Source organism: Camellia sinensis, chromosome 13 (genome assembly GCF_055761805.1).
Source record: "Camellia sinensis isolate YWXY chromosome 13, ASM5576180v1, whole genome shotgun sequence".
In the NCBI taxonomy this organism is placed as follows: domain Eukaryota; kingdom Viridiplantae; phylum Streptophyta; class Magnoliopsida; order Ericales; family Theaceae; genus Camellia; species Camellia sinensis.
The window spans coordinates 127,421,433-127,448,303 of NC_138973.1; the positions used below are offsets into that span (position 1 = coordinate 127,421,433).

Consider the following 26,871-nt stretch of genomic DNA (forward strand, 5'->3'; position numbering starts at 1 on the left):
TGGTGTCTCCTTAGCTAAAGCCGGTTGAATCCGGAAGTAGTCCTCGAACCACGAGTATCTGACAAAGCCTGGACGAGCAAGAGGCGGTAGGTCGCCAAGCAAGTACATCTGAGCGGCCTCCCACTCGTCCATGTCCATGTCAAAGGGGATCAGATCACCCCCTACCCCGATGCCGGTGAGCATTGAGAAGTCATAGGGAGTCATCGTCATGTCTCCCGTGGCAGAGAAGTGGAAGGAGTCGGTGGTGTGCCACCACCTCTCCGCCAGAGCGGCAAGAAGAGGCCTACTCACGGTAAGGCGTGGGAGTCCCCTGCAGAAGGCGCCGAAGCTGGCCTGGTCGACAATGTGACGGACTACGTCCGGTAGCTCCATGTACCATCCGCGGGTAGCAACATTCTCATACCCCCGGAAGGCATGGGAATCCCCCTGTATTTAAAAGCAAACAGATGCGAAGCAATATTCAATATACAGTTTTGAAGAGCATTCAGAATTGGTAACAATATAGCGTGTGTGCACGTGTTCAGATTCAAACAGACATTGGGTGCCGGTGTGCTCGTAGTGAACTACAGTGTATGATGTGTTAGGGCGTTTGAGTGGTTCAGGGAAAATACAGTGTGTGTGCGCGTGTTCCAATTCAAATAGATACTGAATGCAGGTGTGTTCACAGTCAACTACAGTATATAGTACATCAGTTTATCCGGATTAAACAGTTAAAGGCAGAATCGACTATGGCAGTTAGGTATTCTACTTTGCAGAAAATGAAATGGGGAAGAATATACCTCGAAAGCGCCGTATGAAAGGTGCGTCTCTGGCTCGGGCAGAAGCAGCTCTGGTGGCACCCTCCTGTCAAAACTCCTGAACTGGCGAAATCCGTCTGGAGGCAACACATGAATCGCCGGTTTGTCGGTTACCGGATCGAACGACCGATTGTGAAGCGGCAAGAGCTTGGCCTCTGGGTCCATATCTATCTCCAGGGGAGCCCCACCACCTGGAATGTCCTCCGTGATCTCGAGAATGGCGCAAAAATGGCCGGAAGAGTGAAAACCGGGCAAGAATATGAGAAGTCAACCGAAAAGTAAACCCTTGGAGGGTGAAAAATGGCCGGAAAGGTCGAAGTCCGAAAAGGGCACAGAAATCGAGGTAAACTCAAGAACACAATCTAGGAAACCTAGAACTTTGATGTCGGCTCGAGCGGGCTAATGGACGCTCGAGCGGGAAATACGTGCTCCCAGTACTTTTTGCAGACTTGGTTTCCGTTCGAGCGGGGTAATTCACGCTCGAGCGGGGGAGCTATTTAAACATGCCTTTCACTCGAGTGCCCTAATTCATGCTCAAGCGTATTTTTGATGCAACCAGTACTTTTACAGGCCTTACGGGTCCGCTCGAGCGGGGAAGTCCACGCTCGAGCGGGGACCCTGTTTTCTGAAATTTTGTTTACGCGTTCTGTGTTTCATTTTCCGTCCTCTTTCACTTCTAATCACTCTTAGGCATACTTGAGCATTGTAATTGAATTAAAGTGATAAGAATGAAGCCAAAAGAGGAAGATGTGAATTAAAGAACGAATTAAATTAATTGTGACCCATATGTGTTATGTAATGTGTAGGGTCAAGCTCCAGGGCAAATCCAAAAGCCGATCACTTAGAGTAATATCTAAAATAGATATTGTTGTTCAATTGCTTACTTTTATGTAAGTTTTGTAAAGTTCATTAATTTTGAATGGTGGACAAAGTTTGAAAGGCTTAAATGCCAGTTTGACGTAACAAGTTTGAAAGGCTTGAATAGTAGTTTGATATGACAAGTTTGAAAGGCTTAAATGCCAGTTTGAGATGAGAAGTTTAAAAGGCTTAAATGCCAGTCTGATATGACAAGTTTGAAAGGCTTAAATGCCAGTCTGATATGACAAGTTTGACAAGCTTAAATGCCAGTTTGACATAACAAGTTTGAAAGGCGTAAATGCCAGTCTGATATGACAAGTTTGAAAGGCTTAAATGCCAGTTTGATATGACAAGTTTGAAAGGCTTAAATGCCAGTTTGATATGACAAGTTTGGAAGGGCCGAAAGGCCAGTCTGATACGAAAGTTTGATAAGACCAAAAAGGCCAGTCTGATTGTAGACACCCCATTTTTGACCGTCCTCAAGATTTGGACGTCACCGTTTGAACACTCAGTGATCATTGATGTTCGTGTTCATCTTGGGTACTCGGAGGTCTCGGCCACGCGCCTTGCCTCAAGACCTCTCGACTTGCCTGTTTTGTGTTTGGTTTTGCACCAAACACTTGTGTTTTGCTTTTGAGGAGCAGGGAATGGCTTGATGGCCATCCCCACATCTCACCGGCCATACCTTGAGGCCACCAGCCATTGTTTTGTTGCCATCGGCCAAATGTTTGGTCGGTCGGCACTCTGTTTGGTCGGTCGGCCATTTATTTGGTCAATTTGGCATTTTTGGCTGGCCGACCACTATGCATCTGCTTTTGGTAGGTATTTTGTGCCAGCTGTGCACCCCCTCCATACACGTGTATGGAGGGATTTCACTCTTGTTTAGCTTGTTTTGTAAGCTTTGCAAGAGTGATCCTCTATAAAGGGAGACCTTCTCCTCCCTCCTCAAGGGTTCCAGAAGTTCAAGAGAGAGCTCTGAGATTAGGGTTTGCATAGTGTATCTATCTATCTCTATATCTCCCTCTCCTTTGCCTTTGTGTGTGTTTGTTCTTATTTTTGTGCACAAACACCTAATTCTACACCTTACCTTGGTTTCTGAGGAGCCAATAGGTTGGTCTTGAAGTTTTGGAGCTGGTTTGGACCTGAGGAAGCAGCTGGAGTGCTCTTCATGAAGAAAGTCTTCAAGGGTAAGAACTTTGGCCCTTTATTCCCCATTTTTGCATAGTCTTTTAACCTACCTTGCATCTGTTTTTAGACTTTCTGTATAACTAATAAAAGTCTTGTTTTTGAGTGCTCTAAATAGTTGTTCAAGGTCACTTTGTTGTTTGGGGTTGTTTGACCCCTCTTAGGCCTTGTTTAGCCCCCATTTTGTGCTCTTTTGGTGAGCTCCGGGACCACCTAGTTTGGGCCTCCTCACCACTGAAATCCAGAGGAATTTCAGTGGTGGGGATGGTGCTTTTAGGTCCTAAGAAGGAGAGGGTCATCCGCTCTCCTTGTTGCCTTCAATGTTGGCCATTTTAGCCTCATGTGTGAGCATCTTGTTTAAGTGCATGTTGGCCATGCCTTAAGTGTTATTTGGGCTTATTTTTCCATCATATAGCACTGTTTTCAATTGGTTTTGACACACCATGCATGCTTAGCATACTTGTCTTGTAATGCCATGAATTGCCTTAACATGTGCCTAGCATTTAGACCACCATGCTTACTTGTTTTGGCCTAGCTTTGTGAAGCTTTTATGCATGTTTTAGCATGCCCAAGGTCTGTTTTTGGTTGCTCGGGTCATCCATGCTTTGCTTTGTATAGCCACCATGTAATCCCCCTTGTGAGCCTTCAGTGTTGACCCCTCTAGCATGCTTTACTTGCTTGTTTCAGTGGTTTGGCACCACTTATAGCATCATTTCAGTCCTTGTGGTATGCTTGTATGCTTGCATTTGATGCCCCTTTAATGCTTTAAAAGGCTTGTGTCTTATGCTCCATGTTTGAACCTTTATGTATGCTTCCATGTTTAGACCATTTAGATGCCATCTAGGTGCGTCTTTGGTCTTGTTTAGACCTACATTGGACCTGTTTTAGGTCCTCCTCGCCCTTTGGGGCTTGCTTCATATAGCTTTGGTTTAAGCCCCCTCTTGAGTCTTGGACATTGTTGCATGCTTGGCTTGTCTTGTTTACTTGGTTTGGCACCTTTATAACATGATTTTCAGAGCTTAGTGTGCATGCCATATGTCCATGTTTTTCCCTTTTAAGTGTGCTTAAAAGTTGCTCTTTGATGCTTAAGTTTTGAACCATGTGTGCATGCATGTTTGTGTGTGTTTTGGCCTTCATTTCCTTAGCATTCGGCCACTGTTTTGGGCTTATTTGAGAGCTGCCCAAACTATTCTAAGACCCTCATTGACATGTCGTTGCATGCTAGCCTTGCATGTTGTTACATACTTGGCCTATCGCATGTGTTGCACGTTTGAATCACATTGCATTTGGCATGCATTTCCTCTTGTTTTGATTGCTTAACATGTAATATGTCTTGCATGTTTGCATGTTCACATTACATCTTTGCATGCTTATTAACTTGCATACTTGTTACATATTTGCATCTTAGCATGCTTGTTTACATCCTCATGTTGCATGTTTAGCTTGCATGCTTAGGTTGCATTTCACTAAGCATGCATGCCTTGCCTCTTAAATTGATTATGATAGAGGTTGGGCCTCCATTGTTTGTTTATGTACATTTCATTCCACACCAAAATGCACAACTTGGTTTCTCGGGCCATCACGCATTGAAATGCGCAATTGGTGGTCCGAGAATCGAGTACCATACCCCTTTGAGTCATAAAGATGATAAGGGGTGTCGTGGTACAAACATTGCTTTAACATGCATTGGCATGCCTTGTTTTGCCCTCTGCTGCTGTCAAAACAGGTTCTTGTAGGAAGATATGGCTGGTCGGCCATCTCTAGTGCCGGTCGGCTATCCATTTCTGGCCGATGGCTTTATAGATGGTCAATGACCACTTACCATTGGCCGGTGACCATTCCTCATGGTCGGTGGCATTTTCCAGTGTTCAAAGGGTGTACCTTGGGACTTCTGCAGTCTTTAGAGGAGGAAAACAGTGAAACCAGAGGCAACTTGTGCATGGCGGTGGGTTTCCAAGCGGAACCGAGCATACGTGCATTGGGCCCTCTTCCCGAAGAGGTTTTATCGCTTTATTAGCTTAGTTAAATTGCTTAACTAGTTAATTGGTCTGTAATTAATTAATTAGCTTGTAGGTTAATTAATTTGTATTATTCTTTTGGTCCCTCCGAGCGAGGGTGAATGTGGAATAAGTGTGGGTGTGTGTGTGCATGTCTTCCAACCCCACTTCTTTCTCCCTTTTACTTACCTACTTTTGATGGTTAGTATTAGGGCATATTCAATTTGGCATACCTTATGCTATGCATGCGTGCATCATTCATCAGTATTGCATGCACCAGGCATGGCGCATCCTGCTAACTGCATAGTATTTCAAATCTAACTTGAATATATGCTATCTGTCACATTTCACATGCCATCCATAGATTAGCCGAGCCTATTCTAGTGGCATTTTATATGCGATGCACTAGCCACTTTAGCATGAACTAGGTTCATGCATGATTACTAACTAGTTTCTTGTTTTGGCTTGGAGTACACTATGAGTGTTTTTATGCTTTAGCATCTCGCATGAGTGTGAATGTTAAACATGACAACATGCTTATCATGTGGCTATATGCTTATGTGATATGAACTACCTGAATGCCTGTGGGTGAAGGTTGGATTGTTTGAGTTGGAACAACTCATTGAAATCCGTGTTTTAGCCTACTTGCGAGCAGCAAATTTCAAATTGTTTTTCAACCAAACGGATATGCGATGCTTTGTTCCAAATTAGGCGATCTAGTCTATACTTTTGTGTTGTGCACATCACATTGTAAGATTAGGCTAATAACTGGAATAAGAACACATAACGTTTTCAAAACTAGATATCATGGTTAGTTGAGGCCGAACTTCGGATCAGGTGAGTGGGGGTGCTCATAGCTGACCTTCCCCAATCGTACCCAAGTTCCCGAGCCGAGGCAACTTTGGTGATGACGGACACGTGGCCTTAGGCAACGAGTCAGGGTTTCCTAAATTCTCCCAAAATAAAATATTTAGGTGGCGACTATGTATCTGGCAAAGCAGTCCATGTTTGGCACTTCTTTCTAAAAAATCTGTTTTCCAAAATGATTTGCCAGATTTGGACTCTTTGGTGATTTATCGATCTTACATTGCACATTGTGTGATCAGATTAAGAACCGACACACAAACCGAGTCCGAACTGTAGCATGGGGCCCAAGGGCGCGTCTCCACTGATATAAATGTTCGAAAAGAGCCCAAGGCCAGTTTGACATGAATGAATTGGGCCAAAGGCCGTCTGATGCATAATGTTCCAATGTATTTTCTTTCCTTGGTATTATTCACTGGGCTTCCGCTCACGCTCATTCATGTGTTTGTAGGTGAGCCAAGAGAGGTCCAGACCAAACCCCAGTGAAGTCTGTGTGGAACAATCGAGTTTTGGAAAGTCAGTCTATGTGTCTCACGCATGAGACTCCCCTTCACCTTTGTTATTTTATTTTATGTTGTCACGTTGGCGGAGCCTTTGTATATGTCTGTATATAGTTCACAGGTTGACTTAGTTTTGGATGATCCTGTCTGTATAGAACTTTTTGATACTTTAATTCTGTTGTGAGTTATTAATGTTTATATGTATGACTTGTTTGACGTGCCACGTAAGCACAGCTCTAAGGATAAAGTTTTTAAATTGCTTCCGTTTGGCCCCCATTAACTCTGTTAAAATACGTTTGGTTTGGTTTAAGGCCATAGGTAATCTCACGATTACTGGCCGGTTATGTCCTTAACCCACAGGGGCGGGTTCGGGTCATGACAGAATGGTATCAGAGCATGAGTTAATAACTCACGCGCTTGTCCAAATGAGCAATAAGCGTCTAGAAAAGATCTAGGATGCATTCATGTGATAAGTCTGAATCTGAAAGCATCAAGTATATGCTTAAATGTTTTCATATGAACAACTATGTGTTATAAGTTATGATTTGTTTGCATTGCAATTTGTTTGAATATGCATACCCTTAAATATATGTGTACTTGCAAATCTTCTGTGCAAAATATAATGCAAGTTTAATCAGATGGTGAGAACAAAAGGTGATGAGATAGAGGAATCTTCTACTGCCAGACTGGACAGAATGGAAAGACTGATACAGGAAATTGCAGAAACTTTGAGACAGCAACAGGAGTGGCAACAACAGTGGCAGCAACCACATCCGCCACCTCCACCTCCGGCACCACCTGTGCCAGATAATCAGAATGACGACCGAATTATAGCTCTCACCAAAGAGTTCAAGAAAATGAAACCACCACAATTCCATGGTGGATTGGATCCTTTGAAAGCTGAACCTTGGGTCCTCGGCATCGAAAAACTATTTGAAGTGTTCCCGTGTTCGGATACACAGAAAGTGCTTCTAGCTGCCTTTATGCTAGAAGACGAAGCAAGAAGATGAAGATGGTGGATGTTAATGCGTGAGAATTACAAAGATACTGATTGGGCAAAATTTTTGGAAATTTTCTATCATAAATACTTTTCGCAATGTGTTCGGGATAGGAAAGTAGCAGAGTTCATGGAATTAAAGCAAGACAGTATGACAGTGGCTAAGTATGAGGCCAAATTCACTGAATTGGCCAGGTTTGCGCCACATGTGATTGATACAGACTATAAGAAGGCGAGACATTTTGAAGGTGGGCTTCGAAGTGACATCCTTAAAAGAGTGAATGTCTTAAAGCTAGAAACATACATTGGAGTGCTACACAGGGCCATCATATCAGAGGCCAACATAGCTAGACAAGCCAAGCCAACAATAGAATGGAAAGGCAACAAAAGACAAGGCTTCTTTTCAAAGAAGAAGTTTCTGAAAAAGAAAAACACGGGCTCCTCAAATACCTCGAATTCTTCCCAAGACACATCTCCCATGTGCAACATTTGCAGCAAAAGGCACTGTGGGGTTTGTTACCGTGTGTTAGGGGCCTGTTTCAAGTGTGGTAAACAAGGGCACATGGCCCGAGATTGTAATCAAAATGGAGGAAAGAAAGCTGCTAGTTCCACTGCATCGATCCCAAAGCCAGGAAACACTTTGAGATCCGCTACCACCGGGGATACCGTGAGACAGGGGAGGGTTGTTGCGCTTGTTCGGGGCGATACACGGAATGCCAACGCAATTGTCTCAGGTACTATTTCTATATGTAATCAGGATGCTTTTGTGTTAATTGACTCTGGATCCACACACTCTTTTGTGACATATGCATTTGCATCTAGACTGAATAGACCCTTAGAATTACTGCCATATTTGCTATGTGTATCTACTCGATCTGGGGAATCTGTGTTGTGTGAATCTATATACCGATTTTGTGAGATGTGTGTTGAGGATGCTATCCTATATGTAGCTTTGCTGCCCTTGAACTTTAGACATTTTGACGTAATTTTGCGCATGGAATGGTTGACCAAATATTGTGCCACCATAGATTGTGTGACAAAACGGGTTGTGTTTAAACCGCCAGAACAGAATGAGATTGTGTTTGTGGGAAATGGGGTAGTGCCTCCACCTTATTTAATATCTGCAATGAAAGCATGTAAACTAATCAGGAAAGGGTGCCAGGGTTATTTGTGTTATGTGTTGACTGAACAATCTGTGAATGTTAAATTGAATGATATCCCTATTGTTAGAGAATTTCCGGATGTGTTTCCAAATGAATTGCCAGGGGAATTGGTAGACAGGGAGATAGAGTTTACAATTGAGACTATGCCAGGCACCCAACCTATTTCTAAAGCTCCCTACAGAATGGCTACTACCGAAATGAAAGAATTGAAAGAACAGTTGCAAGACCTGCTTGACAAAGGGTTTATCCGACCTAGCACTTCGCCTTGGGGTGAACCAGTATTATTTGTGAAAAAGAGGATGGAACTTTGCGTTTGTGCGTCGATTACCGGGAACTGAATAAGGTAACGATAAAGAACAAGTACCCCCTACCCCGTATTGATGATTTATTTGACCAGTTGTAGGGATCACAGGTGTTTTCCAAGATTGATTTGAGGTCCGGGTACCATCAGTTGAAAGTAAAGGCAGAAGATGTTGACAAAACAGTGTTTAGAACAAGGTATGGTCATTTTGAGTTTCTTGTTATGCCATTTGGAGTGACTAATGCTCCGACAGCATTTATGGACTTAATGAACCGTATTTTTAAGGCCTACCTTGATGAATTTGTTGTAGTCTTTATCGATGACATTTTGATATACTCTAAAGATAGATTTAAACATTAATAGCATTTGAGAACTGTCCTGCAAATACTTAGGGAAAGGAAATTGTTTGCTAAACTAAAGAAATGTGAGTTTTGGTTGGATAAAGTTGTTTTCTTAGGGCATGTGATCAACATAGAAGGGATTTCAGTGGACCCACAGAAAATAGAGGCAATTGTGAATTGGCTTACACCGACCAATGTAACAGAAGTTCCCAGTTTTATGGGTTTAGCTGGGTACTGCAGGAGGTTTGTGAAGGATTTTTCAAAAATAGTTGTGCCTCTTACCCAACTGACATGCAAGGGGCAACCTTTTGAGTGGAACGATGAAAGAGAATCAGCCTTTCATGAATTGAAAACAAGATTGACCACCGCACCAATTTTGACACTACCTTCAGGTACGGAACATTTTGTGATTTTCAGTGATGCATCTTATAAAGGTTTGGATTGTGTGTTAATGCAGAACGGAAAGGTTATTGCTTACGCCTCCTGACAGTTGAGACTGCACCAGAAGAGTTATCCAACACATGCCCTAGAACTAGCCGCAGTTGTTTTTGCTTTGAAAATTTGGCAGAATTATCTGTATGGGGCAAAGTGTGAAGTTTACACGGATCACAAAAGTCTGAAATACTTCTTCATGCAGAAGGAGTTGAATATACGACAAAGGAGATGGCTGGAACTGATAAAAGATTATGATCTTGAGATTCAGTACCACCCTAGGAAAGCTAATACAGTTGTTGATGCCTTGAGCAGAAAATCGACGGGAAGTACGGCTTGTTTGCTTACTGAACAGAGAGAAATCTTGCAAGATTTTGAGAAATCTGAAATCGAAGTGGTAATGTGCGAACAGGGCGGATTGATAGCCGCTATTACAGCCGAGCCAGCGATTATTGATGAAATCAAGCAGAAACAGAAAGAGGATGAGTTCCTCAGGAAAGTGATTGATGAATTTGAGACAAGTCCGAAAGCAGAGTTCGGCGTTGAAAATAAAGTGTTGAAATTCTGAAACCGAATGTGTGTCCCAGATATTCCGGAACTAAAGAAGAGGGTTTTAGATGAAGCCCACAAATCTGTGTTTGCTATGCATCCGGGTAACAATAAAATGTATCGAGATTTGAAACAAACCTATTGGTGGCCTAAAATGAAGAAAGAAATTGCGGAATATGTGTCCAAGTGCCTTTAGTGTCAGCAGGTTAAAGCCGAACATCAGAAACTAGGCGGTCTACTGCAACCTCTCCCAATTCCTGAATGGAAGTGGGAGCATGTGACTATGGATTTCGTTGTTGGCCTACCTCGGACTTTGCGAGGTATGGATTCTATTTGGGTTGTAGTTGATAGACTGACTAAATCTGCACATTTTCTGCCAGTTAGAACCACGTTTAATTCTTATAGATTGGCTACTATTTATGTTGATGAGATTGTCCGTTTACACGGAGTTTCGGTATCCATTCTGTCGGATAGAGATCCGAAATTTGTATCTAGATTATGGAAGAGTTTGTAGGAAGCTATGGGAACAGAATTGAGGTTCAGTACTACATTCCACCCACAGACAGATGGGCAATCGGAACGAACAATACAGACTTTGGAAGATATGCTTAGGATGTGTGCTTTGGATTTTCAAAGGAGTTGGGAATACTATTTGCCACTTGCAGAATTTACTTATAATAACAGCTTCCACTCCAGCATCGGTATGGCACCATATGAGGCTTTGTATGGTAGGAGGTGTAGATCACCTATTTGTTAGACAGAGGTCGGGGATAGAGCTTTGCTTGGGTCTGAAATTGTGCAAGACACTTTTGAGAAAATCAAGACTATCCATCAAAAGCTCAAGACAGCTCAGGACCGACAAAAGAACTATGCGGATGTTCGAAGAAGACCTCTTGAGTATGAGGTCGGTGACCATGTGTCCATTCGTGTGTCTCCAATGAAAGGCCAAGTCAGGTTTGGGAAGAAGGGCAAGTTGTCGCCCCGTTACATTGGGCCGTTTCAGATTTTGGAAAGGCTTGGTCGAGTTGCCTATAGAGTTGCTTTGCGACCGGGATTTGAGAAAATACATAATGTGTTCCACGTGTCGATGTTGAGGGGTTACCTCGGAGACTCGTTTCATGTGATTGACTATCACCGAGTAACTATTGATGAGAATATGGAATACGCTGAATGGCTGGAACGAATCGTTGATCGGCAAGTGAAACAATTGAGAAGCAAGTCCATCCCAATAGTGAAAGTGGAATGGAAAGAACACTATGGGATAGATGCCACATGGGAAAAAGAGGAGGAAATGCGACTACGCTATCTCATTTTCATCATCAGGAACTCAAAAATGAGAGCCCAAGTGTCAAGGCTAGTTAAAAAATGAGGTATCTACACATCCCTTCTTCTTCGAGGAGTGAAATGAAAAAAAAGCGCGCCTGGAGTTGGCCTAAGTTGGTCAGAGCGTCACCATCTACTGCACCAGTTACCGTTACCCACTTTCTCTCTCAAGCCAATATCTGTGTGCATTTGTGTGTTATACATATAATTTTATATATGATTCCAATACGTATTATATATATGTATATATATGATTCCAATATGTATGTATATATATGATTATGGATCCATGGTTTTTTTACAACAATGGACGTACAGGGTTGTATATGTACAGTGTTTCTCTTAGTATATATTATCTGTTTAGAGAGATTAGTTTCTTCGAAAACCCTCATTTTGAATTTTGGAGAAAATATAAAAGAACACATAGAAAAAACTACTCCTTCAGATATAGAGGGGGGAAAGAAAAAAAAAACACACTGACACTTATAAAAATATATTTTGATGATATTGTTTCTTTTCTCTCATCTAAGGGTTTGTTTGGAAATTGTTTATTTTATTTTATTTTATTTTTTGTGGCTTTTTAATTATTTACGAAAAGACTTATATAAAATAAATAGAGGCAATGGGTTGATTTTTTGTGTTTTTCTCTAATTTGCAGTTTGTGTTTTTGTCTTAATTTTGCAGTTTGGTTATAGTTTGGTTGTGTAGCTTGATTTCACTACATTTTTTTTTATTGGTTTCTATTGTTTCTATTGTTTGAAATGAATAAAGCATGTGGTGTCTGATGTGAATAAAGCATGTGTGGCACAAAATAGAACACCAGTGACAGAGGAAGAAGATGAAGTTTGATGTGAATAATTGGTTGGTCTTAATTTTGGCTGAAGTTTGAATTCAAGGCTTGGCTTGGTCTTAATTTTGCAATTTGGTTGTAGTTTGGTTGCAGTTTTGTTGTAGCTTGATTTCACTACATTTATTATTATTATTATTACTGGTTTCTATTGTTTGAAATCAATAATTAATATTGGTGTGGTGTTTGTGTGGCACAAAACAGAACACCAGTGAAAGAGGAAGAAGATGAAGCTGATGTGGATGTCTTTGGGGCATAAAATAGAACACTCCAAGTTGAGAATTTGGTTATTGTGTGCCAAGGAGTCGAAGATGCTAATATTGTTCCTTTAAAGAGAAGACCAAGTGGAAGTGGTGACTTTCAGAAAGAGGACTGTCCCAATGTCGAAAGGCCTAGGCTTGACCAAGAATTCAACACCAAAAGGGTTACACCACCACCTAACAAAGGTGGGCATGTAAAAAATAAAAATAAAAAGAAAAAATCACTAATAAAACATCCCTTCATTTCTATTGGTTTTGTTTCCTATGTTCAAACAACCCTTTATTGGTTTCACTATTGTTTGTATCCACAGTATTGGTTTCCACATCAGTATTGATTACCACTGGTGAATAATTGCAAAAAAAAAAAATAGTAATGAGATGTGTTTCAGAAGATGCTTCATTGAAATGGGTCAAGTTCTCGAATTAATTAGCTTTGTTATAGAAATTCACTCAATTTTGATTGGAGTTTGATTGTGTTTGGAAGTGCCAATAAGATATCTTTGGGGATTGGCTTTATTTGTTGTTGTTCATGGTTAAGACATTTTATATGGTCTATTTTCCCTCTCATCTTTGTTGTTGCCATTAATTCATTGCCTTCTCTCTCTCTCTCTCTCTCTCTCTGTCTCTCTCTCTCTCTCTCTCTCGGGTCTCTTTTCCCCTAAAAATCACGTCCCGCCATGTAAAAGAAGTAAAGACAACTATTGGTGAACTTATATCGTTTCATGATTTATATGGTTTCATGTCTCTTTTCTTAGTTGGTGAAAAGAAGTAAAGAAAACTTTACAAATATAATCTATTAGTTGGTGAACATGGCAAAGTAGGTTTGTTCTCCTCTGCTTTGGCCAGAAGGCCAATGGAAACTAAAGCAAATAGACAATCATAATATGGCTGTTTGCTATCTTCTTAAGGGGATGATTAGATAGAGCATTCAGTATATAACGAGTGTAATCATCATTCTCGCGTTTTTCTTTGTTATGTATATCTTTGTTAGATAACCTGTCATCATTTTTGTATATCTTAATAGTTGCAAGTTTAATGACTGATCAACAATTTTTAAATTAAAAAATTAAACTCCTAACTGAGATTCCTTTTTTTGTTTTTGTTTTTATTATTATTATTATTATTATTATTATTATTATTATTATTATTATGGGAGCTGGATACTATGGGGGCAATAAAGCCGAATAATGGTATGAGGACAGACACTGATGGAATTTGTACTCGGCTTCATCCTGGATGACCCAAAGCTGAATATATTAATCGGCTGAGGAATAAGTCAAACTAAAGCCGAATACATAAACGTACAATGGATTAAGGGTGGGCCCGATCCTGAGGCCCAGAAGAAAAATATAAATAGAGGAGCATTAGCCAAAGAAAGGTATGCGAGAACAAGTAAGTTTAACTTAAGCTATAAGTAACCAACAGACTATACACTGACTTAACCGTCGGAGTGCTATTTCCGGCACCCCCGACCGAAGTGTTCATTCCTTTTCAGGTGACTAGCTGAGGATCATGAGCATCCTACTGGATCCAAAGAGTATTTCCAAACCACTTCTCCACAATTGGCGCCGTCTGTGGGAATACTCCAGTATATCCATGGCGAGCGTGACGAAAGGTCCTCCGATAGTCGCTGACGACCTTACGCCATGAGATGATACCACTCCAAGCAACATGCTTGGGCCAGAGAACATTACCGCACGAAGGGCCTTGAACTTAGACTCAACCTCGACATCAGCACATGAGACAATGCAAGCAATTATGGATCAGGCGAAGCAGAATGAACAGAGGTTGGAAAACATGATGGCAGAGGATGAGCGTCATCGACAGGATTTGGCCTTGGAGGTGGCAAAATCCCAACAGGCCACGCGCCAAGATCTGGGATGACCTCTGAGAAAGGATGGCTGACGACGTCAAACTCAGAGACAAGATAGTGGCAGTGATTCTGACTCATCATTCCCAAAATCCAAAAAGAAGGGACGAGTCGAAATCTCTAGTTCTTCTAAAGGGAGTCCGCATGCACGGAATAAGTGAAGAAGAAATGACTTAGATGAAGAGGACCAACATGACTCCTTTGTGCGACGGATCACAAGGGCAGTACTACCCAAAAAGTTCAAAGCTCCATCGTTCACCCCATACGATGGAAAATCAGACCCCACTGATCACATCCGACACTATAAGCAAGCCATGACGCTACATACAAACAACGAGGCCCTCATGTGTTGAATATTTCCGAGCAGTTTGGGACCGTTGGCCGTCAAATGGTATTATAAATTGGAACCGGCATCGATTAAGAGCTTCCATCAACTCCAAAAATCCTTCAAGGCACGGTTCATCACTAATGAGGTCCAGCCAAAACAGGCCGATTCTCTCTAGGAAATGCAAATCCAACCAGGGGAAACCCTACGAGCGTATTCGGCGCGCTATTGGGAATGCTTTAATCTCGTAGATGATGCCTGCAATGACTCCATGGCCATCACCACCTTTTAAATGCGTTTGCATCTGGATATTGCCCTTCGCAGCTCCTTGACCAGAAGGCCCCCCAAAACAGTCTGGTCGCTAATGAAGAAAGTCGAGGAATACTGCAAAATGGAGGATGACACCCTGCGGGTCAAAGCCAGGCACAAGGCCATAAAACGGCCCCATCAAAAATCGTTCAATCGACAAATTTTGTACCATTGCGGAGCCCTGAACCACAAAATCGGACTAAACGAGACAAAAGATGAGATTCGCACCGATCAAACGACCAATGCCAACACCGAGCTAATGAACAACTTCAAGTGGATAGCAACCACATAAGGCGCGAGGACAAGAAATATATGAAGTTGTCAGAGCCGATCAACACAGTCATGTCTAAAGTTCAACATTTTTTATTCTTCAAATGGCCACCGAAGACGGTGGGACCTCCCGCATGAGGAGATGGGATAGGTGATGTGAATATCTCAAAGACCACAGTCATGATACCGACAGTTGTTATGCTTTGAAAGATCACCTTGAGAAGTTGGTACAAGACGGTCGGCTTAAGCAACACATCCGAAAGAACAACTCAACCAACATAGTTGCTTTACGGCAGGATTCACCTCCACTCGGTGTAATCCATATGATATACAGCTTGTCGATGGCATCCGTCGTACATAAAATTCAATCGCATCCTAACCCCCAAAAGTAAATCACACCATCGAAACGGCCCCATGAAGCTACGAGTATAAGTTTCGATGATTCTGATTTGGTCAGCATAACGCTCGCCCACATTGACCCCTTGGTCATTGAACTACGCGTAAACCGATTCACTGTTGAATGCGTTCTCATTGACCAGGGGAGTACTTCGAAAGTTAAATACTACAAGACCTTCATCAAACTCGGCTTCACTGAGTCGGCCCTGTCTCCAGCACCCTATCCTTTATTCGGCTTCAACGCTAATCCAGAATATCCGTTGGGTAAGATCACACTACCAGTTCAGGCGAGCTCCCAATCGGTGGATGTGGAATTTTTGGTTGTCAAGCTTCCTTTGCCGTATACTCTCATCATGGGACGAACTTGGCCACATGCCATGCAAGTCGTGCCAAGCACATATCATCAACTACTTCACTTTCTGACTGATCGCGACACTGAGCAAATTCGAGGTTCCCAGAAATCGGCACAAGCATGTTATCTTCTTGCCAAAAAGACACCAAGAGAGCTGGAGGTCAATTCAATTGAGGTGCCGGATCAAGAGAGCCTAGACGATGTTGGGCGGCTCCCAAGTGAAAAGCCAACCAGAGCCCTGGACTGGGTTGAAATTGACGGGAATCCAGACAAGTTCTTCATGGTCGGCGCCTCCCTGAATAAAGTAGACAGGCAGGAGCTAATTTCCTTTTCACTCAACAATCTTGATGTATTTGCATGGTCACCATATGAGATGTCAAGGGTGGATCCATCTGTGTCTCAGCACCGCTTAAACGTTGATCCCAGATGTAAGCCGATTATTCAGAAAAGTCAGCGGTCAGCTACAGAACACACTGCTGCCGTTGTTGAAGAAGTTGACCGGTTACTTGATGCTGGGGCAATCCGCAAAGTGACCTATCCTACCTGGCTGTCGAATACTATGGTGGTAAAGAAGAAAAACAGAACTTGGCATGTTTGCGTGGATTTCACGGACTTAAACACGGCTTGTCTGAAAGATTGCTTTTCCCTCCCCAGAATTGACCAACTTGTAGATGCAACGGCACATCATCAACGTATGAGCTTCCTGGATGCATACAGAGGCTACCATCAAATTTCTATGCATCCGGAGGACCAAGACAAAGCTGCATTCCTCACCCCAAGAGGAACCTGTTGTTATAAGGTCATGCCTTTTGGGCTGAAGAATGCGGGGGCAACCTACCAAAGACTAGTCACTGCCACGTTCAAGGGGCAACTCGGCCATACTATGGAAGTGTAGATTAACGATATGGTGGTCAAGTCCAAAGAAGAGAAAACTCATCTAGCCGACCTGGAAGAGACATTCGGCATTCTTCGCAAATACAAAATGAAGCTCAACGCTTCCAAATGCGCATTTGGCATTGGATTCGGGAAATTCCTTGGCTACATTGTTAACCACCGTTAAATCGAAACCAACCCAAGGAAAATCACAGCAATTCTAGAACTCGGCTCTCCTCGATTGGTCAAAGAGGTCCAAAAACTGATGGGGATGGTCGTCGCACTCAATAGGTTCATCAGTCGTTCCACAGATCGCTGCCGACAATTCTTTCACACCCTTCGGCAGGGTAAAGCTTTTGAATGGACCCCCGAGTGCAAAGCCGCTTTGGACGGTTTAAAGACTTGCCTCTGATCAGCTCCATTCTTGACAACACCTTCGGTAGGTGATCCGCTCATTTTATATCTGGCAGTCTCTGACTGGGCCGTTAGCGTCGTTCTGTTAAAGGAAGAACTTGGGGAGCAGTTTCCAGTTTATTATGTGAGCAAGGCAATGGTTGACGCCGAAACACGTTACCTTCCGTTGGAAAAACTCGTCCTTGCTCTCGTTATGGCGGCAAGAAAGTTGATGCATTACTTTCAGGGGAATACCATTGGGGTACCAACGGACTACCCCCTCCAGTCAGTACTCTGTAGTGTAGAAGCATCAGGGCGTTTTTCAAAATGGGCTCACGAACTCGGCCAGTATGATATTCAATTTCTGCCTAGAACCTCAATCAAGGGGCAAGTGCTCGCCGACTTGGTGGCCGAATTTATTGGATGCCTCGCCAACTTTAAGTCTGGTCAAATTCAACCTAAGCCGAATTGGAGAATTTATGTTGGGGACATTTGGCAGTTGTATTGTGACGGATCATCCAACCAACGTGGCAGTGGGGCGGGCGTAGTTATCATGTCTCCCGACGGGGCAATAATAAAGCAGGCTGTCAAACTGGGCTTCGATGCATCGAATAATGAGGCTAAATATGAAGCCTTGTTAATCGGCTTATAGAATGCACATCTCCTTGGTGCTCGGCGTCTGCTTATCGTCTATGATTCAAAGCTAGTTATCAACCAATTGAAGGGGGAATACGCTGCCAAAAATGACCGTATGGCAGCTTACATGAAAATGGCAAATTCTTTGCTGGAAAAATGTGACCATCATGAACTAAATCAAATAACCCAGGATTAGAACACACATGCAGATGCCCTGGCCTGCCTAGCCTCCGCCATCAACTCAGAAATTAAACGGACAATTGAAGTAGGATTCATCCCTAAGCCGAGCATTGGCCCCTTTGAGTCAATTCAAATCAATATAAGAGAATCAGGTCCAAGTTAGATGGACCCTATCACTACATTCTTATATTCTGAACAGCTCTGGATGGATAAGAAAGAAGCGCACAAACTGCGAAACAAAGCCATGCGATATTACTTAGATTCGCGAGGAAAGCTTTACAAAAATTCCCTTTCTGGTCCATACCTAGAGTGCGTCCATCTGGATAAAGTCGAGGAATTCATGACTGAAATACATGAAGGTAGTTGTGGTGCCCATTTTGGCGCGCGCTCTTTGGCTCATCGAGCTATGACACAGGGGTATTATTGGCCGACAATGAGAGCTGATGCCGAGTGTTACGTCAAGAAATGTGAACAGTGCCAGAAGTTCTCCCCTTTAACCCATTTGTCTGCTGAAGAGTTAAGCTCTATCACCAGTCCTTGGTTGTTCACCCAATGGGGACTTGACAATGTTGGACCATTACCTCGTGCCCCGGGCAACAAGCAATTTTTGATTGTCGGGACAGATTACTTCACAAAATAGGTCGAAGTGGAAACACTAATGCACATTCGAGAAATTGATGTTAAGCGTTTCGTATAGAGAAATATCATAACATGATTCGGCATTGCAAAAGCACTTATCTCACAAAACGGCACCCAGTTTGATTGTGGCGTCTACCGAGAGTTGTGCAGCACGTATGGTATTCGGCCCTATTTCTCCACCCTAGCTTATCCATAGAGCAATGGTCAAGGTGAAGCCTTCAACAAAGCCATTTTGAACAGTATCAAGGAATAATTGGAGAAAGTTAAAGGCAGATGGGTTGAAGAGCTCCCCAGTGTGTCGTGGGCTCATTGCACTACACCAAGGTAGTCTACTGGGGAAACGCCATTCGCCCTTTGTTTTGAACTCAGGCAATTATCCCCCTGGAGATTGGCTTACCCACTCTGAAAACAAAGGTCTTCAACTTGGGCTGTAATGACATGATGTTAGCTTTGGATCTAACTATGATTGCAGAATGCCGAGATCGAGCCCTCGTGTCTATGGCGCGGTATCAGCAGTAGCTTGATAAATCATATAATCAACGTATGCAGCTGCGACGTTATATTCCCAGAGAATTGGTCCTAAAGAAAGTTCTTCCCGCTACTAGAAGCCTTGCCGACGGAAAGCTAGGTCCCAACTGGGATGGCCCCTATTAGGTTGAGTCAATCGCCAGCACAGGGGCATATCGGCTTACAGACATATTTGGATGAAATCTGCCACGTCCTTGGAATTCCACGCATTTGCATAAATTCCAACATTAACCCGACTTGTGGGGCATGATTCTTGTTTTAAATGATTCACCATGTACAAATTTCACTTTTACAATGTAAGGTTTCTTATTTCCTTACTATGCGAAATTCAGTTCATTGAAATAAAAGCCTCCGAATTCGAAGCCCCATCCATGAATGACACGTTTGGGCCGAATAAGCCTCCAAATTCGGAGCGCCCTTCGTGGATATCATGATTGGCCAAGATAAAAAGCCTCTAAATTCTGAGCCCCATCCATGAAAGACACATTTGGGCCGAATAAGCCTCCGGATTCGGAGCGCCCTTCATGGATTTCATGATTGGTCGAGATTAAAAGCCTCCGAATTCGGAGCCCCATCCGTGAATGACACGTTTGGGCCGAATAAGCCTTCGGATTCAGAGCGCCTTTCGTGGATATCACGATTGGCCAAGATAAAAAGCCTCCGAGTTCGGAGCCCCATCCGTGAATGACACGTTTGGGCCGAATAAGCCTCTGGATTCAAAGCGCCCTTCGTGGATATTACAATTGGCCAAGATAAAAGGCCTCCGAATTCAGAGCCCCATCCGTGAAAGACACGTTTGGGCCGAATAAGCCTCTGGATTCGAAGCTCCCTTCATCGATAACACAATTGGCAAAGATAAAAGCCTCTAAATTCGGAGCCCCATCCGTGCAAGACACGTTTGAGCCGAATAAGCCCCCGAATTCGAAACGCCTTTCGTGGAAAGCGCGGTTGGCACGGAAGAGCATCCGAATTCAGAGACCTCTTCATGAATATTCTGATTAACATGCATAAACACGGTTGACATAAAATAGGAGATGATTATTGGTTAATCGATAAACATAGACTAAAATAACATGCAAACATTTAAAATAATATGTTTCATTAGTTTCATTAAATTAATTGAGAGTACATTGTTTGCTTCCAATTTATTTTAAAGCGGTACAATACATTCAGTTTTGTTCAGCAACACCCTCGTCGTCATTCTTCTCGACTTCAAAAGCCACGAAAGGAAAATGATGACCCTGATATAACGGTGACGCCGAGTCAACGCCTGCTACACGGAGAGCCCCCGCGACATGGAGAGCCTTGACCCATCCATGCTTAAATCCACGATTCTTGCAGTGACAGACCTCCTCGGCAAGATTTTCTTTCATCTTCGCTATCCCAACTTTTCGGCCCTCATGGAAGCCTTGTTCATAAGCCCTGGTCTTTGCAACCTCTATTGCAAACATGTTTGTCGTATCACGATCGGCAATCACGTGACTTATAAGTCGTTGGGTCACCCTTTGCTCCACAATCGGGTCAGCTCGGCTGGCATACTGAGTCTCGGCGGTTATGACTTTTCTTAACTCCCACTCGACTTTCTCCGCGTGAGCTTCTAAATTACGAATGTGTTCATCTTTCTTTTCGATCGCTCGCTGCGCGGCACGAAGGCGCATGCCGATCTCATAGGCGGTGTATAGTCCATTAACTACTTCGTGAACGCCCTCTCGAAACACTTCGAAATATGGTTGACCAATCATCAACTGCTAGACTTCTAGACGAAAAATCTGTCGTGCAAATTCAACTGCCACACTTGGATCTCGGATGATCGAATCTGCTTCCGTCATCGGTTTGTTCCCGATAAATACTGAAAAACTCAACGGGCGCGGTGGCCCACTAGCCTCACTTCGCAAATGAAGGAAGCTCCCCTGCTGTCGCTTCTCCCTCCTAGGTGACCTACTTCGACGACGTGGAGAATGACGCCTCTCCCGCTCCCCAGACGTCCTACTCCTCGTTCATGAAGGTTCCCCACCTCGAGTCATCGCTGTGTCTAGCTCAGCCAATGTCATACCTTATCCTCTGTTGTTAAAGAATAGCCTGCTTGACATTCACACTTATCTAACCTTCTTCAATAGACTGGTTTGAGTTGAGTTTGAACACACTAATGGGACCTACGCGCACGAAGCAACCACCCTTTTTATTACCTGCCGGTACACCGCTCCCAAAGCGATCTTTTCAATACTGCCCTAGCCAATTCATAAATAGTTGATAATCAGCGGCCACGTTCACTAATCTGCTGGGGCAAGGGCAGATTAATTAATCTATTCGGCCCAACATCAATCCTTTGTGCCGAAAAGATAGGCTGCCCCAGCCAATTCATGAATGGCCGATTATAGTTGGCCACGTCCACTAATCCACCAGGGCAAGGGCAAATTAATTAATCTATTCAGCCTAACATCAATCCTTTGTGCCGAAAAGACAGGCTGCCCCAACCAATTCATGAATGGTGGATAATCCCTGACCACGTTCACCAATCTGCTGGGGCAAGGGCAGATTAATTGATCTATTCGGTCTAACATCAATCCTTTCGGCCAAAAAAATAGGCTGGAAGCTAAGTAGTTAATTTAGCTCCAAATTAATTTAATAGTTTCGTTAAAACTTATTTCATGATTTTACATTTTACTTGGCTGTTAACACGCAAATTCAATAAGCTGAAAGGCAAAGGCAATTTTCATTCATAAATTGAGTACAAACAAAAGTCAATTTACATATGAAAGCTACCCTAAAACTTCTAACCAAAATACAGTCAAAATCTAACAAAACCTACATACATTCGGATACCAAAACAAAATGAAAATCACTGAGCCTAAGTTAGTTTTCAGGGTCAAACTCCAGCGGCTCAACGTCTACCTGCTCGTATGGAATCAACTATTCCGATATCACGTTAGCGGCAGCTAAGGCTTTGAGCTAGTTGTGTTTGAAGCCCCTATTTTCGAACTTAGGCACTTCCTCAACATAGCTCTCTAAGGCTGCGTCCTTGCCGGCTTGGAAGGCCTTGGATGTCTCGGATTCTCGGCCTCCAGCTTGGATATCCTCTCGTTGGCCAATTTGAGCGCTTCTTCGCTCACATTCGCTCTTCCTTCAGTGACCAATCTCAATTGAACAAAATTCTTGTCCTTGTCAGCTTCGGCATCGGCCCTCACTTTTTCTTCCGCCGCTCGGCGAGAGGCCTCTACTGCGTTGTTCTTTTCAACTTCCACTTCAGCTCTCATAAAGCCGATCTACTCGATTGCATCATGTTGGCGACGACTAATCTCGGCTATCCTCCCCGCCACCTACAAACCAATGAACCAATAAGATAGGTAATATACAAAACTTTTTAGTTTTTGATATAGAACCAAGGATTAAGACACATACCAATATCGTCGATTGAGCGGCTAGTGCTATGGACAACAGATCAGGCTCTTCCCGAAAGGTTGCCCTGTCAATCGGCAATGAAACTGAGGAGGCCAAGCTCAAGGCCACTGCAGCATCTTTCACGACCAATGCATCGGAAGCAATTCGGAACATTCTTTATCTTGGGTTGTATTGTAAATGGCACAACCAGGTCTGATTCTTCTCTGCGTGGCCGTTTATCATCCAGGTTTTATGAGTAATCTTTAGTCTCGGTCGGACGCTTTTCCCCCCGTTGCTCAGACACTTGGCCCTCTGGTTGACCGACAAGAAGCTCAGTTTTGGCTGTATCAGCATGAGTCGTCTCCTCAACAGGAGCAGGTGGTGTAGACTCAGTCCTAACTTCAGGTGGAGGGGGTGGAGGCTGAGATCGTTCGTCTTCATCTTTCTTGTGTGCAGCCATTCTCTCGGCATTTTTCTTCCGGGCCAACTGAGTAAGTGACTCACCAGCCTTGTTATCAAGATATGAGTTGGGTAGGTCCCCTAAGTCGGTGAAAATATCTTCAGAGGAGACGTTCGGTCTCGAAGTCGATAGAGGGTTGAGGCCGGCTTTTTCAAAAGCCGAATTCAGTGCCGCATCAAACTCTAATCTTTCGGAGCCGTTTGAGGGTTGATCCGGCTGCTCAACAACTTTGGCTACTTGTTCCGCTGCTGGCTCTGAATCTGAAGCTTCAAGACCAATTTGCCTCAGATTCTTGAAGTTCGGAAAAATAAGTGCCATAAGCTGCTGCTCAGCCCTCGGAATCGGAATGTTATCCGCAGTCGAAAACATGGAGTAGGTAGGCTCGTATCTTAAAAGTATGTGGGCCGCCCTACCTTGCTTCTGAAAATTCAAATGGCCAAAGAATTGGAGCACGGTTTTAATTTTCGCAAGTATGACGTTGTCGGCTGAAACCAAAACTTTTTTCAAATCGTTTTCTGCATAAACAAAACGGTAAATACATAGAAGGAAAGCCAAATAAATATATAACAATAAAAAATAAAAAAATAAAAAATGAGCTATACGGCCACCTGGTTCACCTTTTCGTCTTGGCACGGGATCTAGGCGATCTTCACCCTCGCCGAATTCCCAGTTGCCTCGGACAACGACCATTACATCGTCAACACGCTTGCTAGAGCTAGCAAGCATAGTCACTAAGTGATGATCGGTACCCTTGGCCCTGAGAAAATAGCGTCCCAGCCGACTAGTAGATTTGGTTAAGACATAACAATGCCGAATCGCAGGTATACCAAGATTAATCCTTAAGCGTCGGTTCAACTCTACAGTCCCCATTATGATTCGAAAGAAATTTACGTTAGGCTGGGAAGGAATTAGACCCAAGTATCAAAGGATTTAAAAATGGGTGAAGCGGAAAATAGACTCTGCCCCCAGCAATTGATAAGAGAGGAAAGATGATTGTACTTTCATCAGTCCTCTCCATATCAGTGGTGCTGTCTGCCACGAGTGACAGATGGACGTCGTCGGGGATGGAATAATGGTGTTGAAAACCAGAAATTCTTTTTTGGGTGAAAACCAGAAATTCGTTCTTGCGAAAGGAGTTCTTTCAAGTGTTTTTCCATCCTAACCAACCTAAGGATTATGCGAAACCAAAAATAAACAAGGAAATGGGATTCGAAATAAAGGAGAAGAGAACTTACAAAAAGCAGAAGAGACAGTGACAAACAGGAAGAAGTTGTAGAGGTCGCGAAATGGAAGTATATCGAGAAGCAAACCAGAAGCTTTGAGTATTAAAAAAAACTTACACTCGAAGGGACAACATAGTTTCAAATCGCATTAAATGAAGGAAGCGTACGAAGAGGCGGGAAGATGTAATCATGCCTGAGAAGCGTGTTCTGACATGCGTTGGAATGAGGTTAACCGCCGTTCCTTCCTTGACTTTTCAAGTTCAAAACCAAACATGTCGACTAACTGGTGTTAATAGGATGTTTGGGGGGCAATTGTGGGAGTCGGATATTATGGGGGCAATAAAGCCAAATAAAGGTGTGACGATAGTCACGGACGGAATTCATACTCGGCTTCATCCTGGATGACCCAAAGCCGAATATATTAATCGGCCGAGGAACAAGTCAAACTAAGGCTGAATACATAAACGTACAATAGATTAAGGACGGGCCCGATCCTGAGGCCCAAAAGAAAAATATAAATAGAGGAGCATCAGCCAAAGAAAGGTATATGAGAACAAGTAAGTTTAACTTAAGATATAAGTAACCAAGAGAGTATACACTGACTTAACCGTCGGAGTTCTAATTCTGGCACCCCCGACAAGAGTGTTCATTCCTTTTCAGGTGACTAGCTGAGGATCACGAGCATCCTACTGGATCCAAAGAGTATTTCCAAACCACTTCTCCACAATTATTATTATTATTATTATTATTATTATTTTTTGCATATGCTTAGACTTCAATAAAATTTTAATTGGCAATCTCATCCCTACTCTATATTGCTCATCTTAGTTTTGTTTAAGAAAATGTAATCTATGCGGATTAGCTAAAAAGTTCAATACAAAGTTTAGTACAATAGTTCTTTTATATGAATCTACTAAGAGCTGAAAATATCTCACTCACCCTCTCTGGACCATTTTTAACCCACATCCTCTCTTTCTCTGTCTTACACACTTACTCTTCTCATCTCTTTCTGATTTCAAAATTATTACCACCTCTCTCTCTCTCTCTCTCTCTCTCTCTCTCTCTCTCTCACTCACTCTATCTCCATCGGAGACCATTCCCGTGCTTCCCTGTCGAAGCCCCCGATGATTGAAATCCAAACCCCCTATTACTCTATTCATCTTCTCTCTTCCTCCCTTCCTCTCTCTGCCATCCTGGCTCGGTACTCGCTGGCCCCACCACCCTCCCTGAGATCGTCCTCAAGGTGGCCGAATCCAAGCTCTACAACTTGCGTGGCTACAACATGAGCCACAGAAGTAAAGATTTCTCTCAATTATCCAAAAAGTAGAGTCAGATCTATGAACCGTCCTCCAAACCCACAGAGGTGGAGAATTTTTCTTTGTTGTTTTCTCTCATATTAATCAACAAATCAGACATTTTTGGGGATTAATCTCGAAATCGAACAATTTTTTGTGTTTGTGTTCCTAAGGGTTTGAAAAATCTTCTTTTCTGTTTGGCCATAAGAAACAAAACCAATTTTAAACCCTTAGTTTGTTGTCATATTTTTTGTTCATCTTATTTTTTGTTCACCTTAGTTTGTTGTTTTCTCCCATCTTAGTTTATGGATTGTTGGATTAATCAAGAAATCAAATATTTTGGGGATTAATCAATAAATCAAACAAATATTTGGGTCAAGAAATGATTAGGAAGAGAAACATGATAACTGGAAAAAAAGATTGATGACCTGTGAAGGCCATATGATAATAATGATCTGTGAAGGCCATATGAGCCTCGATAGGGTTTTGTAAGGTTTATTCGTTAATTCAAACTTAAAGTATTTGGGTTTTATGTCACTTTTGGTTCTATTTTGTGTATTTGTGTCATTTTCTTTGATCATAATATAAATGGAAACGAAAAGAGATTATTCCTTTTTTTTTCATTTTGTTTGTTCTTTTTCTCTCCTTCAATAATGTCATTGCCTAACAAAAAGAGTAACCATTGTAAAGAAAGAAATCATCTCAATTGTCTCCTCTATATGTGTCAAGGTATGTATGTCTCTATATCTACTTTGTCGATTAGTTTTTATTTTTTGTTGTATTGTGTGTCTATTATTTGTTACTTTTAGATGCATCACTATAAATAGCAGTAATTTGGTCAGTTTCTTTCAATCTGTTATAGATTCATTGTTGCTGGTATAATTCATTTTCTTCTATTTTATTGTTTGATTTCTAATTTTGAGTTTTGTGGTTATTGTTCAGTGAAGGGATTTTATTTTCAGTGAAGTATATTGTTGATGCTATTTGAGTATAATTTTTTTTCTTTATCCGGAGCTATTATATCGATTGATGGTATTAAATCTGATTTTAATTCTAAATCTGTGCTGGGGGCGTTAGGTGTCAAACACATGCTCAAGAATAATTAAAAAGAAAGAAAAAAAAAGGGCCATAAAATGGCATACCAGGGCAAAACAAAAGACATGCAAATTTGATTTTTCTGCGTAACAGGGCACAAATATCTGATTTTGATTGTCATGCTTCTCTTCCTCCAAAATGAGCACTATTGGATTTTTGTAAAAAATTAATGTTCCTTTATTTTCTTATTAGGTTTTGGATGATATGTAATTATTTTGTGCTTTATAATCAGGTA

The 26,871-nt window shown here is 42.4% G+C and overlaps 1 protein-coding gene across 1 annotated transcript; it reads left to right on the forward strand.

Annotated features, from left to right (window-relative positions):
• The first annotated feature begins 1,025 nt into the window (after positions 1-1,025).
• LOC145805702 (uncharacterized) lies at positions 1,026-19,311 on the forward strand. The gene is made up of 3 exons (XM_082900883.1): positions 1,026-1,075; positions 15,646-16,501; positions 19,207-19,311. The coding sequence occupies exons 1-3, from the start codon at positions 1,026-1,028 to the stop codon at positions 19,309-19,311; spliced, it is 1,011 nt and encodes a 336-aa protein (XP_082757009.1).
• Positions 19,312-26,871: the final 7,560 nt, after the last annotated feature.

Excerpts from the sequence above, each read along its gene's own strand:
- LOC145805702 (XM_082900883.1), top strand. The coding sequence starts at position 1,026 with ATGGCCGGAAGAGTGAAAACCGGGCAAGAATATGAGAAGTCAACCGAA. Across the intron at positions 1,076-15,645 it reads TATGAGAAGTCAACCGAAAA|CATAACGCTCGCCCACATTG; the intron begins GTAAACCCTTGG and ends TGATTTGGTCAG. Across the intron at positions 16,502-19,206 it reads GGCTGTCGAATACTATGGTG|CTGCGACGTTATATTCCCAG; the intron begins GTAAAGAAGAAA and ends CAACGTATGCAG.